At 44.3% G+C, this 17,674-nt stretch overlaps 1 protein-coding gene across 2 annotated transcripts in view; it reads left to right on the top strand.

The window, feature by feature from the left end:
* The window catches only part of LOC111981894 (sterile alpha motif domain-containing protein 14-like), a 59,675-nt gene that overhangs the window by 33,513 nt on the left and 8,488 nt on the right, over positions 1–17,674 (top strand). For both annotated transcript variants that reach the window (XM_070449174.1, XM_024013386.2), the window contains exons 8-9: positions 9,003–9,131; positions 11,154–11,309. In XM_070449174.1, the coding sequence (XP_070305275.1) occupies positions 9,003–9,131; positions 11,154–11,309 (285 nt within the window). The remainder of the gene's footprint in view (positions 1–9,002; positions 9,132–11,153; positions 11,310–17,674) is intronic.

Genomic DNA, 17,674 nt, shown 5'->3' with positions numbered 1-17,674 from the left:
AATGAATAGCATCTCAATAGGTGTTCTTTGTCCAGTGGTGAAAGCGCAGTGTGGAGTGCAATAGAGATTGCATCATCTGTGGATCTGTTAGGGCGGTATCGCAAATTGGATGGTCCTAGGGTTTCTGGGATAATGGTTGTGGTGATGTGAGCCATTGACCAGCCTTTCAAAGCACTTCTTGCTCCAGACGTGAGTGCTACGGGTCGTGTCATTTAGGCCAGGTATACCTTAGTGTTCTTGGGCAAGAGATTGATGGTTCTGCTTTAAACATATTGTATTACAGACTCGAAACAAAGGTAATGTTGAAGAATGTCATGAAAAGTGCCAGTTAGGTTCAGTACAGGTCGCCAGAACACGTCCTGGTAATCCGTCTGGCCCTGCGGCCTGTGAATGTTGACCTGTTTAAAGGTCTTACTCACATCGGCTGCGGAGAGCTTGATCACACAGTCTTCCGGAACAGCTGGTGCTCTCATGTCGTGTTCCAGTGTTATTTGCCTCAAAGCGACATAGAAGTAGTTTAGCTCGTCTGGTAGGCTTGTTCCTGGGGCAGCTCATCAAACTGTGTTAGTCTGTAATAGTTTGCAAGGCCCTCCACAATCCGACGAGCTGTCAGAAGCCGCTGTGTACGAATTCGGATCTTAGTCCTGTATTGACTGCTTTTGGCCTGTTTGATGGTTCGTCTGAGGGCATAGCGGGCGGGATTTCTTTAAGGCTCCCGGATTAGAGTCGAGCTCCTTAAAAAGCGCAGCTCTAGCCTTCAGCTTAGTGCAGATGTCTGCCTGTAATCTATGGCTTTGTGGTTGGTATGTACGTACGTGTCACTTTGTTGGACGACATCATCGAATGCCACTTGTTATGAATAAAGCCGACATGACTGATGTGCGTGTTACTCCCAAATCAGAATCCAAGTTTTGTTGGTCAATAACATACATGTGTTAGCTAGATGTTAATATGAGAGCTTTAGCGAAAATGCTTGTGCTTCTTAGTTGCCGACCGTGCAGTAGATCTAATAAGGTAATCTACTTTACAACAACTTACCATATACACACAAGTGTAAAGGAATTACTAAGAATTAACTGTATATAAAATATATGGATGAGCGATGGCCAAACGGCATAGGCAAGATGCAGTAGTATGGTATAGATACCAGTATATACATATTAGATGGAGTAATGTTAGGGTATGTAAACATGATATAAAGTTGCATTGTTTAAGTGACTAGTGATACATTTATTATATACAATTTTTTATTATTAAAGTGGCTAGAGATTTGAGTCAGTTATGTTGGCAGCAGCCACTCAATGTTAGTGATAGCTGTTTACAGTTTGATGGCCTGTTTTTCAGTCTCTCGTCCCAGCTTGATGCACCTGTACTGACCTCGCCTTCTGGATGATAGCGGGTGAACAGGCAGTGGCTTCGGGTGGTTGTTGTCCTTGATGATCTTTTTGGCCCTTCCTGTGACATCGGGCTGGTGTAGGTATCCTGGGAGGCCCCCGTGATCGTTGTGCAGAACCTCACTATCCTCTGGAGAGCCTTACGGTTGTGTGCGGGAGCAAGTTGCCATACCAGGTGGTGATACAGCCCGACAGGTGCTATCGATTGTGCATCTCTAAAAAGTTTGTGTGAGTGTTTTTGGGGACAAGCCAAAATTTCTTCAGCCTCCTGAGATTGAAAGTGGCGCTGTTGCACCTTCTTCACCTTGCTGTCTATGTGGGCGGACCATTTCAGTTTGTCCGTGATGTGTATGCCGAGGAACATAAAACTTTCCACCTTCTCCACTACCTGTCCCCATCGATGTGGATAGGGGGGTGCTCCCTCTGCTGTTTCCTGAAGTCTCACGATTCATCTGCTTTGTTTTGTTGACATTGAGTGTGAGTGTGAGGTTATTTTCCTGACACCACACTTCCGAGGGCCCCCATCTCCTCCCTGTAGGCTGTCTCGTTGTTGTTGGTAATTCAAGCCTACCACTAGTGTCGTCTGCAAGCTTGATTGATTGAGTTGAATGAACAGAGATACCGTGATTACCGTGCCATTCATCCACCGCCATCACCTCATGTTTCAGAATATAATGCACTGCCCCATATCGCAATGATATAAAACAATTCCTGCAAGCTGATAATTTCCGACTCATTCCATGGCCTGCGTATTCACCAGACATGTGTCGTAGCTGAATCAGAATTAGTTAGGGTAACATAGATAAATAAGATATTTTATTTACTTTCATACAATGCAGAATATCAGAAAGGGAGAAGGGCTGCCACTATGTCTGTACGCTAGTCCACTCCCTTCTTTTCCCATTGGGGGAGGAGTATGGAAGTGTCTGGAATCATTGTATTACCCCTCTCATACTGTTGAACTTATCTTTCAATGGTATATGACCTAGAGAATCACTCCTCTTTCTGAGCTTGTCCAGGAGGGGTGTATTTGAGATGGGAGTATCTAGAATTGACAATTGATATATGCCATTGGATGAGTAATGTTTTGGTCCTAAGTTACCAAGAACGAGATAGAACCTCGGATTAAGAGACCAAACTGAACGATAATTTTAGCTAATGCTATAATTATGGAGATACTCCTCTTTCAAGTAAAGAATTACTTATAAGTGAACATAAGTATACCTAAGATCTGTGTTTCGTATCAATTGTGAGTTTAGAGAGGGTAGTGTCTTGGCTATAAATATGTACTAGAAAGTTTGTAGGACTCTTCAGAGCAATATCAGATTTATAGACACAATAGAATTGAATCATGAAGAGTAACAAAAAGGGCCATAATGGTGAAGACTCATATAATTAAAAGTGACTTATCTAATACATATAACTTGTGATGTGAGTTTGACTCATCTCATCACGTAGTAATACAGAGAAATTACCACGACACATGATCCCATGAAGCATGTTTGGAGATTGCTCCGGATACACTCTGTGACAGCTGTTTCAGCCAACACCGACCAAATCTCCAGCAACTTTGAATCGCCAATTGAAGAGAAAGAGGGCGACAACATTCCAAAGCCACCAATCAACAGCACTGAATCAAACTCTATGCGAAGAAAGATGATGACAGCGCTACACTGAGGCAAAAATGGTGGTCAACACCAGAATACTGACTGATTTCTGATCCATGTCGCTACCTTTTTTAACTGTGACCAACAGATGCATATTACTCGTATTCCCAGGGCATGTGAAATCCATAGATTAGGGGCCTAATAAATTTATTTCATTGACTGATTTCCTTTATGGACTGTAACTCAGTAAAATCTTTGAAATGTTGCATGTTGCGTTTATGGTTTTTGTTCTCAGTGTAGCCTTACAGATGGCATGAAAGTGGTCCCTTCTCAACAGCAGAGGGCATGAGATCCTACTTAAAGAGAATGACTATCTGTTATGTTGTTGTTGGTGGGTGTTACATGTCTGTTTTGAGTGTTTTTGAGTGGATCAATCAGAGAGTCAGAGATACTCTAGTTTTACTTTGATCCTACATGCACTCACCTCCTCTCATCCTTCTCCTGTACCTTACCCTCTCCTCTAATCTTCTCACCTCCTCTCATCCCACTCCCGTACCTTACCCTCACCTCTAATCTTGTTTCACTTCTCTTCCACTCTCATGGCCGCTTCTCCCCTTTCACCATCTGTACCATCCTCTCCACCCATCTGCTCTTCTCTCCTCTCCTCGCCTCGCCTCTCCTCTTTCTCTGACCCTCTCCATCCATTTACCCTCATCTCCTCTGCTCCCCCTCCTTTCCTCTCCTCCCACCTTGAACTTAGTCCCCTTCCTTCTATCCTCCTCACTCTCCTCCCTGAACCATCCTCTCACCTTGAGCTTGGTGCCGTCCATCAGGAGGAGCTGCTCCCCGTCGATGTCCCGGCAGTGAACTCTGGGATGTACTGCTCCATGTTCAACCCCTTCAGCCACTGGCCACACCTGCTGGGTGCTCCACGACGACACTAGGCACAGTGGCTCGTCTTAGGCTGGAAGGAAGGTTGCCCAAGATATTCAGTTATTGAGTACAATTGCATTGCTTCAGCTCCCTAATATGAAAAAATAGCTTTTTGTGAGTTAGCAGTCTGAAGAGCATGTTTAATCTGCCCCCTGGTGGTCATGAATAAACTAACACAAAACAATTTAGCCTTGCCCCTCAGTGCAGCGACATACAGCTAACGATTACACACCCACTATATGGCTCTTTAGGTTGCAGTGACTGAATTACAAAGCTGCCTCTATAGTCTAGACCCCCTTGAGTCACACACACGTACGCACGCGCACACAATCAACATTGTTTACTGATCTAACCGCTGGTCTGGTGTTGTTAGCCTGGTGGCTAGCAGGGTCCTGTCAGGTTGGCTGTCTGCCAGACCACTGAGGTGTTCTCAGAATGTTCTCTCCACCGGCGGTGAAGCACAGGAACAAGTGAAGCGCTGCTCAAATTAACTCAGGGTGATTGAAGAGGCAGCCGGCTGAGAGGTCTCTCTCTCTCTCTCTCTCTCTCTCTCTCTCTGCATCTTCTCCCTTTTCCCTCATGTTATTAGCGTTGAATAAACATGATATCAACATACAGGCAGACTTATCGATGGGGCGTGGTTGGTTTGAGAGCCCCTCTATTTTACATTATTAGCCAAAGGTTTTATAGAAAGTGGATTACATGGCCTAGGCTACCATATACAAACACTGTTCCATTACTTCAACCATGCTAATTCAGGTCATGTGCTCTGCTGGAAGGCAAAACAGCACATTCCCCATTGGGATTTTCCGTCTCACCAGCAACGCGGACACACACCGACTCTCACACGCTTACTCAACCAGATGTGATTAAGTCCTGGGTTCAAATACTATTTATTTTTATTTTTAAACACTTTGAGTGTTTCATTGAGTGAACCTGAGGTGTGTTTTACAAGGGGCATAGATTTTGATGTTTAGCTAATGTTAGCTTAGTGTTAGCGAGAACATAAGGTTATGTCTGAGAAGGTTGCGTTTCTGGGTCTTAAACTGCCACTACAAATAATAATGTGGCTTTCTTTATTGACATGTAGCCGAATAGCAAAGTTATTTGCAGTTTGATATTGCCGCTTAAATGCATAGTAACTTTGACTAAAATGTGCTGTTTGATGTTTCACTGTAACATTTCAGAATGTTCATTGAAATCATCCCGCTGAAATTGCAACTAATGGAACATGTTCGGCACAAATGGAAACCCAGTTGAGCGCACCTCTGGAGTGGCAGATGGGCAGGGTTCGCACTTTTGAGACTATTCCATTGGTTCCTTTGCGCCAGACATGCGTCACACAATCAAGTGCAGTTAAAGTATTTGAAAAAAGCAAATACTATCTGTACCTAGGTCTGACGTGCATCCTGCATCCTCTGTAATGGCAGCTTAAGGAGATGAGAGGAGAGAGTGCATAAGCCCCTCTGAAAACCCAATATCCCCTCCAACAAGCTGAGCTAAATCAGATGTGACGGGAGAGAGAGAGCTAGTTTACCGGAGGTAATTGATTCCCTAATCACTGTGCAGCCGTGTCTGACAGCATCTGGCCAGAGAGTGTCTTTGAGAGAGCAGAGCACTCACCACACTCAGCTTTAAAAACACCAGGACCACACACTCTGCACTCTTACTGTTATGGATCTAAGTGAACTGCTTGGAACTTCTAACTGAATGCAGTGTGTGCTATAGTATGAATAGTGTAAGCTAGTTGCCACAGGTAACCAAGAAGACTACAGGATGTCCAGTTGTGGTTATTTCAGGTAATGGTACATATTTTACTGAAGAAGAATTCAGAGTTTTGTTGGTACACTATTAGAGATTTGAGTGGAACGCTGCTTTAATCAAAAAATAGTATCTTGCATTCTCTCTTTGAACAGTGATCCAGGCCTCAGGCAAACCCTCTGTCTCATATACTGTATCATAATGAAATAGAGTTTAGATCCATTTAGTCCTAGGCAGAGAATGCCCACTAGCACCACCACAACTGCATTAGGAAGCTTACCTCGTCTGAGGACTGGGAGAGGGTCTGGTAGCGTTGTGAGGAGCGGGAGGACGAGTCGGCTGTGGTCCCACTGGAGCGTGGGGGGACTACAGGGGGGCGGTGAGAACTCATCACTCAGGGCAGACTCCTGAGGAGGGAGGAGGAGGGAGGAGGGGGGAGGGAGGGAGGGAGGGAGGGAGAAGGGAGGGAGGGAGGGAGGAGGGAGGGAGGGAGGGAGATGATCCAATCATGATAAATGAATACCGTTTTCTCCACATTGTTTCCAGTATTCTTGACACTTTGGGATTAAGTACAAGTGCATAGTACACACACACACACACACACACACACACACACACACACACACATATATATATAGAATTGATCTGAAGCGGCCCATAGTGTGACAGCTCCTGTGGAGAGTCTGAGGGGATTGAAACCCAATTAGGAAACAAGGCGAGTTTTCCTCCAAGAGGGTGCTGCTATTCGACATTTATCGACAAGCATGGCCACATTTACACAGAGGGGACATCGATGGCCTTTTGTGCGGCACAATGTCACATACTCGTGTCAAATCGACGGATGACTTCAGGAGTTAAAACAAGAACATAGCTTCGATGCAAGACACTTCAGTTGATAGATCCGATTGACCACGTTGAGGGATTTTGGTGTTGTCTTCCTCTTACATGGTTAGGTGCATGCGCATCTATTGGATGGAAAACATAGCTTAATATACAGAAAAAAGAAGCTGAGGCACAGGGTTATAGGAAGAAGATGGGCGTATAGTGGTTGTCTGTTCAATACCCAGGACGGCAGACATATGCCTCCCACTGACTTTGCACCAGCTAATTAAAGCCTCTGCCAAAGGCCTAAGTATTTCTAAGGGAAATAGATAATATTTCAGAAGCTTGTGGGCCAATGGCTGTTTAGCTAAGAGGCACAGAAAGGACCGGTAGGAAATACATAGTCGTCCAGTCACACCGTTGATGTAACAAAACAAGGTGTGTGTTCCGTATTACAAAGTTTTTCAAATTTATTTCACTGTCAAACGTATAGTTAAAAGCATGCCTGGCTCTTTGAGCTTCATAGCTTTTCTGCTTATGTGCACAAATTGCTTTATAAATCAAAGGTGTTTATAAGCCGTTGTCAGCACAACAAATATGATATTTTACATATTGAGGTATAGCTCCTCCACAGATGATGACATTCTTTCTGCTAATATGTTCATGTGTAGCCTGTTCATATCCTTGCCATTAAAACGTATAACCAGTAAGCACATGCAAAGGACACCTTACAATACATATATTTCTTGTTGGATGGCTCTCTTTGCACACATTTGCAGTTGTATGCAGAAATCCCATGATGCAAGCGATGCTGTTGATTCACTCACCTTGGAGACTTGACCACTGCGATGATTTTAGCTAACCACAACGACAATGTCAAGACAACTAGATTACTTTTTAACAAAAGTAGGAAAGTAGCAGAACACATTTCCACTTAGTGGCTAATAAATATTCTAATGCCCCTGTTTACATATGCTTTAAAACACATTTTAACTTTTGAATCAACCAATGGCAGTTCGGTGAGTTCATGAATATAGCCCTCTATGGGAGAAAACACCCATCCACCCCTCTCCGCTTCACTTGGTTTGATCCATTCTGAGTTAAAACCCTCCCAAATATTGGGGCAGGGAGAGTGTTTATACTCTCTAACACCTGCACCATGACACATCTAAAAGCCCCAGTAGCAACATGTTGGGAGCATGGGCCTGTCCCAAATAGCACCTTTATTTCCCATAAAGTGCAATACTTTTGACTACGGGTCAAAAGTTGTGAACTTTATAGGGACTGGAGTGCCATTTAGAACAGAGATCCATGGGGTTTAATAGTGAGGAGTAGCTATGCAAAGCATCCCAGATGCACTTAGTCATCAGCATGGAGGCCGGGGGCCCTTCGCTCTGCAAGGCAATTAAAGCTGCAACTTCCCATTGAAAGCAGAGAGGGCCATTACATTTCTACCACTGTGTGCCTGTCCAGCTGGGATAATAGCTCTAAAATGGGCCCCAAATGGCAACCTATTCCCTACATAGTCCACTACTTTTGAACAGAGCCCTATGGGCCCTGGTCAAAAGTCAGTGGTATAAAGTACTTAAGTAAAAATACTTGAAAGTACTACTTAAGTAGTTTTTGGGGTATCTGTACTGACTCACTAGACACAAATGCATTGTTTGTGAATGATGACTGAGTGTTGGAGTGTGCCCCTGGCTAACCATAAATAAAATAAAAACGATTTACAATTACATGTACTTTTGATACTTAAGTATATTTAAAACCAAATACTTTTACACTTTTGCTCAAGTAGTATTTTACTGGGTGACTTTCACTTTTACTTGAGTCATTTTCTAATAAGGTGTCTTTTTATTTTTTCTCAAGTATGACAATTGGGTACTTTTTTCACCACTGTCAAAAGTAGTGCACTATATAGGGAACAGAGTGCCATTTGGGACGTAGCCCTAATAAGCCTGGTGTCTGGAGAGGAGGCAGATACTCGTGACTTTGCCTTCCTCCTCTGCACTGGAGATTTGGACCTCTGTACTGTGGCTCTCAAGAGGACTGTCAAGGGCCGTTATAGGGCTGTGTGTCTGTGTGACTTTTTTTTGCGTGTGTCTGTGTATTTATATGTGTTTGGAGGGGCATCATTTGAGAGGGCAATTAATCCAAAATATGTTTCTGTATTTAAAAAAAAAGAAGTGTTACTGCTGTGACCAAACATTTGATCTTTCTAAGCTTAAACTGTTTGAAAGTAAGGTTTACGAACAATGCATTAATATCCTTCTAATGTCAGATGTAATTGATCTTAAACTGGACAAATCAATCGATCCAATACTGTTTGACCACAGTGGTCACACTCAATGAAAATATCACTGTGCACTTGTACTTAATCCCAATGTGTCAAAGAATACTGGAAACAATGTGGAGAAAACGGTATTAATTTATCATGGTTGGATAATTTCTCTCTCTCTCTCCTCTCCCTCTCTCTCCCCTCCAGGAGTCTGCCCTGAGTGATGAGTTCTCACCGCCCCCCTGTAGTCCCCCCCACGCCTCCAGTGGGACCACAGCCGACTCGTCCTCCCGCTCCTCACAACGCTACCAGACCCTCTCCCAGTCCTCAGACGAGGTAAGGGGCTTCCTAATGCAGTTGTGGTGGTGCTAGTGGGCATTCTCTGCCTAGGACTAAATGGATCTAAACTCTATTTCATTATGATACAGTATATGAGACAGAGGGTTTGCCTGAGGCCTGGATCACTGTTCAAAGAGAGAATGCAAGATACTATTTTTGATTAAAGCAGCGTTCCACTCAAATCTCTAATAGTGTACCAACAAAACTCTGAATTCTTCTTCAGTAAAATATGTACCATTACCTGAAATAACCACAACTGGACATCCTGTAGTCTTCTTGGTTACCTGTGGCAACTAGCTTACACTATTCATACTATAGCACACACTGCATTCAGTTAGAAGTTCCAAGCAGTTCACTTAGATCCATAACAGTAAGAGTGCAGAGTGTGTGGTCCTGGTGTTTTTAAAGCCTGAGTGTGGTGAGTGCTCTGCTCTCTCAAAGACACTCTCTGGCCAGATGCTGTCAGACACGGCTGCACAGTGATTAGGGAATCAATTACCTCCGGTAAACTAGCTCTCTCTCTCCCGTCACATCTGATTTAGCTCAGCTTGTTGGAGGGGATATTGGGTTTTCAGAGGGGCTTATGACTCTCTCCCTCTCATCTCCTTAAGCTGCCATTACAGAGGGATGCAGGATGCACGTCAGACCTAGGTACAGATAGTATTTGCTTTTTTTCAAATACTTTAACTGCACTTGATTGTGTGACGCATGTCTGGCGCAAAGGAACCAATGGAATAGTCTCAAAAGTGCGAACCCTGCCCATCTGCCACTCCAGAGGTGCGCTCAACTGGGTTTCCATTTGTGCCGAACATGTTCCATTAGTTGCAATTTCAGCGGGATGATTTCAATGAACATTCTGAAATGTTACAGTGAAACATCAAACAGCACATTTTAGTCAAAGTTACTATGCCATTTYAGCGGCAATAATCAAACTGCAAATAACTTTGCTATTCCCGCTACATGTACAATAACAGAAAGCCACATTATTATTTGTAGTGGCAGTTTAGACCCAWAACMGACCACCTTCTCAGACATAACCTTATGTTCTCGGCTAACACTAAGCTAACATTAGCTAAACATCAAAATCTATGCCCCTTGTTAAACACACCTCAGGTTCACTCAATGAAACACTCAAAGTGTTTAAAATAAAAATAAATAGTATTTGAACCCAGGACTTAATCACATCTGGTTGAGTAAGCGTGTGAGAGTCGGTGTGTGTCCCGGTTGCTGGTGAGACGGAAAATCCCAATGGGGAATGTGCTGTTTTGCCTTCCAGCAGAGCACATGACCTGAATTAGCATGGTTGAAGTAATGGAACAGTGTTTGTATATGGTAGCCTAGGCCATGTAATCCACTTTCTATAAAACCTTTGGCTAATAATGTAAAATAGAGGGGCTCTCAAACCAACCACGCCCCATCGGATAAGTCTGCCTGTATGTTGATATCATGTTTATTCAACGCTAATAACATGAGGGAAAAGGGAGAAGATGCAGAGAGAGAGAGAGAGAGAGAGAGAGAGAGAGAGAGACCTCTCAGCCGGCTGCCTCTTCCATCACCCTGAGTTAATTTGAGCAGCGCTTCACTTGTTCCTGTGCTTCACCGCCGGTGGAGAGACATTCTGAGAACACCTCAGTGTCTGGCAGACAGCCAACCTGACAGGACCCTGCTAGCCACCAGGCTAACAACACCAGACCAGCGGTTAGATCAGTTAAACAATGTTGATTGTGTGCGCGTGMGTACGTGTGTGTGACTCAAGGGGGTCTAGACTATAGAGGCAGCTTTGTAATTCAGTCACTGCAACCTAAAGAGCCATATCAGTGGGTGTAATACGTTAGCTGTATGTCGCTGCACTGAGGGGCAAGGCTAAATTGTTTTGTGTTATGTTATTCATGACCACCAGGGGGCAGATTAACATGCTCTTCAGACTGCTAACTCACAAAAAGCTATTTTTCATATTAGGGAGCTGAAGCAATGCAATTGTACTCAATAACTGAATATCTTGGGCAACCTTCCTTCCAGCCTAYAGACGAGCCACTGTGCCTAGTGTCGTCGTGGAGCACCCAGCAGGTGTGCCAGTGGCTGAAGGGGTTGAACATGGAGCAGTACATCCCAGAGTTCACTGCCAGGGACATCGACGGGGAGCAGCTCCTCCTGATGGACGGCACCAAGCTCAAGGTGAGAGGATGGTTCAGGGAAGGAGAGGAGGAGAGTGAGGAGGATAGAAGGAAGGGGACTAAGTTCAAGGTGGGAGGAGAGGAAAGGAGGGGGAGCAGAGGAGATGAGGGTAAATGGATGGAGAGGGTCAGAGAATAGAGGAGAGGCGAGGCGAGGAGAGGAGAGGAAGAAGAGCAGATGGGTGGAGAGGATGGTATAGATGGTGAAAGGGGAGAAGCGGCCATGAGAGTGGAAGAGAAGTGACAACAAGATTAGAGGTGAGGGTAAGGTACAGGAGTGGGATGAGAGGAGGTGAGAAGATTAGAGGAGAGGGTAAGGTACAGGAGAAGGATGAGAGGAGGTGAGTGCATGTAGGATCAAAGTAAAACATAGAGTATCTCTGACTCTCTGATTGATCCACTCAAAAACACTCAAAACAGACATGTRAACACCCACCAACAACAACATACAGATAGTCATTCTCTTTAAGTAGGATCTCAMTGCCCTCTGCTGTTGAGAGGGACCACTTTCATGCCATCTGTGAACTACACTGAACAAAAACATAAACGCAACATGCAACAATTTCAAAGATTTTACTGAGTTACAGTCCATATAAGGAAATCAGTCAATTGAAATAAATTTATTAGGCCCTAATCTATGGATTTCACATGCCCTGGGAATACAGATATGCATCTGTTGGTCACAGTTAAAAAAGGTAGCGACATGGATCAGAMAATCAGTCAGTATCTGGTGTGACCACCATTTGCCTCATGTAGCGCGACACATCTTCTTCGCATAGAGTTGATCAGGCTGTTGATTGTGGCCTTTGGAATGTTGTCCCACTTCTCTTCAATGGCTGAGCAAAGTTGCTGGATATTGGCGGGGGCTGAAACACGCTGTCACACGAGTGTATCCGGAGCATCCCAAACATGCTCAATGGGTGACATGTGTCGTGGTAATTTCCTGTATTACTACGTGATGAGAGAGCAAACCACACACAAGTCAGAGTTATATTATAAAGTCCATCTTTAATTATATGAGCTTCACCATAGCCCTTTTGACTCTCAGATCAATTCAGTGTCTATAAATGAATTCTCTGAGAGTCCCTACAAAACATTTCTTAGTATCATTTATAGCCAAGACACACCCCTCTCAACTCACATGACGMAACACAGATCTTAGGAACAGTTCACAAAGAACCTTTTACTTGAAAGAGGAGTATCCCATAATTTATAGCATTAGCTATAAATTATCGTTCAGTTTGGTCTCTTTAACCGAGGTTCTAATCTCGTTCTTGGTACCACTTAGGACCAAAACATTACCTCATCCAATGGCATATATCAATTGTCAATTCTAGATACTCCCATCTCAAATACACCCCCTCCTGGACAAGCTCAGAAAGAGGAGTGATTCTCTAGGTCATATACCATGAAAGATAAGTTCAACAGTATGAGAGGGGTAATACAATGATTCCAGACACTTCCATACTCCTCCCCCCAATGGGAAAAGAAGGGAGTGACTAGCGTACAGACATAGTGGAGCCCTTCTCCCTTTCTGATATTCTGCATTGTATGAAAGTAAATAAAATATCTTATTTATCTATGTTACCTAACTAATTCTGATTCAGCTACGACACATGTCTGGTGAATACGCAGGCCATGGAATGAGTCGGAAATTATCAGCTTGCAGGAATTGTTTATATATCATTGCGATATGGGGCAGTGCATTATCATTCTGAAACATGAGGTGATGGCGGTGGATGAATGGCACGGTAATCACGGTATCTCTGTTCATTCAACTCAATCATCAAGCTTGCAGACGACACTRCAGTGGTAGGCTTGATTACCAACAACAACGAGACAGCCTACAGGGAGGAGATGGGGGCCCTCGGAGTGTGGTGTCAGGAAAATAACCTCACACTCACACTCAATGTCAACAAAACAAAGCAGATGATCGTGGACTTCAGGAAACAGCAGAGGGAGCACCCCCCTATCCACATCGATGGGACAGTAGTGGAGAAGGTGGAAAGTTTTATGTTCCTCGGCATACACATCACGGACAAACTGAAATGGTCCGCCCACATAGACAGCAAGGTGAAGAAGGTGCAACAGCGCCACTTCAATCTCAGGAGGCTGAAGAAATTTGGCTTGTCCCCAAAAACACTCACAAACTTTTAGAGATGCACAATCGATAGCATCCTGTCGGGCTGTATCACCACCTGGTATGGCAACTGCTCCGCACACAACCGTAAGGCTCTCCAGAGGATAGTGAGGTCTGCACAACGCATCACCGGGGGCCCTCCAGGATACCTACACCACCCGATGTCACAGGAAGGCCAAAAAGATCATCAAGGACAACAACCACCCGAGCCACTGCCTGTTCACCCCGCTATCATCCAGAAGGCGAGGTCAGTACAGGTGCATCAAAGCTGGGACCGAGAGACTGAAAAACAGGCCATCAAACTGTTAAACAGCTATCACTAACATTGAGTGGCTGCTGCCAACATACTGACTCAAATCTCTAGCCACTTTAATAATAAAAAATTGTATATAATAAATGTATCACTAGTCACTTTAAACAATGCAACTTTATATCATGTTTACATACCCTACATTACTCATCTAATATGTATATACTGTACTCTATACCATCTACTGCATCTTGCCTATGCCGTTTGGCCATCGCTCATCCATATATTTATATGTACATATTCTTAGTAATTCCTTTACACTTGTGTGTATATGGTAGTTGTTGTGAAATTGTTAGATTACTTATTAGATCTACTGCACGGTCGGAACTAGAAGCACAAGCATTTCGCTACACTCTCATTAACATCTGCTAACCATGTGTATGTGACCAATAAAATTGGATTTGATTTGGAGTACACCACATCAGTCATTGGCTTCATCAAAAAGTGCATCGATGATGTCGTCCACACAGTGACCGTACGTACATACCCCAACCAGAAGCCATAGATTACAGGCAACATCTGCACTAAGCTGAAGGCTAGAGCTGCTGCTTTTAAGGAGCTCGACTCTAATCCGGAGGCTTATAAGAAATCCCGCTATGCCCTCAGACGAACCATCAAACAGGCAAAGCATCAATACAGGACTAAGATCGAATCGTACTACAGCGGCTCTGACGCTCGTCGGATGTGGCAGGGCTTGCAAACTATTACAGACTACACAGTTGAGAGCTGCCCAGTGACACAAGCCTACCAGACGAGCTAAACTACTTCTATGCTCGCTTTGAGGCAAATAACACTGAAACACGCATGAGAGCACCAGCTGTTCCGGAAGACTGTGTGATCAAGCTCTCCGCAGCCGATGTGAGTAAGACCTTTAAACAGGTCAACATTCACAAGGCCGCAGGGCCAGACGGATTACCAGGACGTGTWCTGCGACCCTGTACTGACTAACTGGCAAGTTTCACTGACATTTTCAACCTCTACCTGTTCGAGTCTGTAATACCAATATGTTTTAAGCAGACCACCATAATCTCTGTGCCCAAGAACACTAAGGTAACCTGCCTAAATTACTACCGACCCGTAGCACTCACGTCTGGAGCCAAGAAGTGCTTTGAAAGGCTGGTCATGGCTCACATCAACACCATTATCCCAGAAACCCTAGACCCACTCCAATTTGCATACCGCCCTAACAGATCCACAGATGATGCAATCTCTATTGCACTCCACACTGCCCTTTCCCACCTGGACAAAAGGAACACCTATGTGAGAATGCTATTCATTGACTACAGCTCAGCGTTCCATCTGCAACTGGATCCTGGACGTCCTGACGGGCTGCCCCCAGGTGGTAAGGGTAGGTAACAACACATCCACCACACTGATCCTCAACACAGGGGCCCCTCAGGGGTGCGTGCTCAGTCCCCTCCTGTACTCCCTGTTCACTCATGACTCCACGGCCAGGCATGACTCCAACACCATCATTAAGTTTGCCGATGACACAACAGTGGTAGGCCTGATCACCGACAACGACGAGACAGCCTTTAGGGAGGAGGTCAGAGACCTGGCCGTGTGGTGCCAGGACAACAACCTCTCCCTCAACGTGATCAAGACCAAGGAGATGATTTTGGACTGCAGGAAAAAGAGGACCAAGCACGCCCCCATTCTCATCGATGGGGCTGTAGTGGAGCAGGTTGAGCGCTTCAAGTTCCTTGGTGTTCACATCACCAGCAAACCAACATAGTCCAAGCACACCAAGAGAGTCATGAAGAGGACACAACAAAACCTATTCCCCCTCAGGAGACTGAAAAGATTTGGCATGGGTCCTCAGATCCTCAAAAGGTTCTACAGCTACACCATCGAGAGCATCCTGACTGGTTGCATCACTGCCTGGTATGGCAACTGCTCGGCCTCCGACCGCAAGGCACTACAGAGGGTAGTACATATGGCCCAGTACATCACCGTGGCCAAGCTTCCTGCCATCCAGGACCTCTATACCAGGCGGTGTCAGAGGAAGGCCTAAAAATTGTCAAAGACTCCAGCCACCCTAGTCATAGACTGTTCTCTCTGCTACCGCATGGCAAGCGGTACCGGAGCGCCAAGTCTAGGTCCAAGAGGCTTCTAAACAGCTTCTATCTCCAAGCCATAAGACTCGTGAACATCTAATCAAATGGCCATCCAGACTATTTGCATTGCCCCCCCTCTTTTACACTGCTGCTGCTCTCTGTTGTTATCATCTATACGTAGTCACTTTAATAACTCTACCTACATGTACATATTACCTCTACTAACCGGGCGGCAGGTAGCCTAGTGGTTAGAGCGTTGGACTAGTAACCGAAAGGTTGCAAGATTGAATCCCCGAGCTGACAAGGTAAAAATCGGTCGTTCTGCCCCCGAACAAGGCAATTAACCCACTGTTCCTAGGCTGTCATTGTAAATAAGAATTTGTTCTTAACTGACTTGCCTAGTTAAATTAAAAATTAAAAATAAATAACCGGTGGCCCCCGCACATTGACTCTGTACCGGTACCCCCCTGTGTATAGTCTAGCTATTGTTATTTAACTGCTGCTCTTTACTTACTTGTTACTTTTCTTTCCTATTGTTATTCAATTTTTGTTTTAACTGCATTGTTGTTTAGGGGCTTGTAAGTAAGCATTTCACTGTAAGTTCTACAACTGTTGTATTCGGCGCATGTGACGAATAAAATTTGATTTGATTTTTAGTTTATTTTATTTAACCCCAAACTACAACTGTTGTATTCGGCGCATGTGACGAATAAAATTTGATTTGATTTTTATTTTATTTTATTTAACCCCAAACTACGCGTTTGGGGTTAAACGCTTTGGCAAGGGTTGTGTGTCTGTTTTTCTAACTTGTTTACATTACTTGGGACTTGAAGCCTAAGACAAATAATGGCTGGAACGCAGTAAATGGAATGGCATCAAACCATCTGTTTGACGTATTTGATACCATTCCACCTATTCTGCTCCATCCATTACCACTTGCCCGTCCTACCCAATTAAGGTGCCACCAAACTCCTGTGGCACGCACGCACGCACGCACGCACGCACGCACGCACGCACGCACAAAAAAAAACGAGTAGAGAGATTTGTGTGTGGGGTGATGGTGGGATTGCTCAGATGACGACATAGGTGTGTGATTGTTGTCGCGATAGATGTGTGTATTGTTTACGAGATATCAGATATGCGTTTGGCACCACATAGACAAGAGTTATAGCTTTGTATAATGTAGTGGAGCAATGGATTCTCAAAGAACTAGCTAACAGTTAGACATTACTACAGCTAAAAGTTGACTTCCCAGTCGCTCTGCCCTTTTATGACCACAGTGAGAGAATAATTTCCACCAGCGAACAAGAGTGATCTGCTTTATTTAACGAGTGCAATTTCTCGTTTTGTTCTAAATTCAAATAATTTTAACTAAGCAGTTTCTGTAAATAAACTCTAAATTGAAAGCCTCCTGCGTAATGTTGACTTTGTACACTGTCTAATGTGACTATGATATATTTATATGTTTTAAAGGATGCCATAAATGGACTCTAAACTTTTTGCCAGGAAGCAAGCCAACGATGAACCCAAGGTGCTGCAGTTCCCCAAACATGATGCTTCACGATTGGGATGGTGTTTCTTCGGCTTGCAAGCCTCCCCCTTTTTCCTCCAAACATAACGACGGTCATTATGGCTAAACAGTTCTGTATTTGTTTCATCAGACCAGAGGACATTTCTCCAAAAAGTACGATCTTTGTCCCCATGTGCAGTTGCAAATCGTAGTCAGGATTTTTATGGCGGCTTTTGAGCAGTGGCTTCTTCCTTGCTGAGCGGCCTTTCAGCTTATGCCGATAGGACTCATTTTACTGTGGATATAGATGCTTTTGTACTTGTTTCCTCCAGCATCTTCAACAAGGTCC

Source organism: Salvelinus sp. IW2-2015, linkage group LG20 (genome assembly GCF_002910315.2).
Source record: "Salvelinus sp. IW2-2015 linkage group LG20, ASM291031v2, whole genome shotgun sequence".
NCBI classification, from domain to species: Eukaryota; Metazoa; Chordata; class Actinopteri; order Salmoniformes; family Salmonidae; genus Salvelinus; species Salvelinus sp. IW2-2015.
This window is presented reverse-complemented; position numbering and strand designations above follow the sequence as displayed.